General features: G+C 53.1%; 1 protein-coding gene across 1 annotated transcript in view; it reads left to right on the top strand.

Moving 5' to 3' along the window:
• Nucleotides 1-294, top strand: part of Ly9 (lymphocyte antigen 9) — a 12,686-nt gene that overhangs the window by 6,236 nt on the left and 6,156 nt on the right. The window contains exon 2 of the mRNA XM_031379076.1: nt 5-294. This exon is cut by the window's right edge and continues 130 nt beyond it. Coding sequence (XP_031234936.1) covers nt 5-294 — 290 coding nt within the window. The remainder of the gene's footprint in view (nt 1-4) is intronic.

The raw sequence follows: 294 nt of genomic DNA, 5'->3' as shown, positions 1-294 counted from the left end.
TAAGGATGGGGACAGGCAGTCAAGGGAGATAGGAACCGGGGCAGAAGCTACAATGTCTCATCTCTGACTTCAAATTCAGGAGCCTCCAGAAGAAAATCAGCAGCCGGAGAGACTGTGGTAGGGATCCTGAGAGAGCCAGTGACCCTGCCCTTGGCACTTCGGGCCAGTCAGTTCACAGAGAATGTTGTCTGGGTGTTTAACACGTCGGTTATCAGCCGAGACCCGAAAGGAGCAGCAACAGCGGATCCTCACCATAATAAACCCAAAGGTCCTGAAGAGAGGAGGGTGAGGATC

The sequence above is a fragment of the Mastomys coucha genome, unplaced genomic scaffold, assembly GCF_008632895.1.
Source record: "Mastomys coucha isolate ucsf_1 unplaced genomic scaffold, UCSF_Mcou_1 pScaffold1, whole genome shotgun sequence".
Taxonomy (NCBI): domain Eukaryota; kingdom Metazoa; phylum Chordata; class Mammalia; order Rodentia; family Muridae; genus Mastomys; species Mastomys coucha.
The sequence above is the reverse complement of the archived record's forward strand: the minus strand, read 5'-3'. Positions and strand labels throughout refer to the sequence as shown.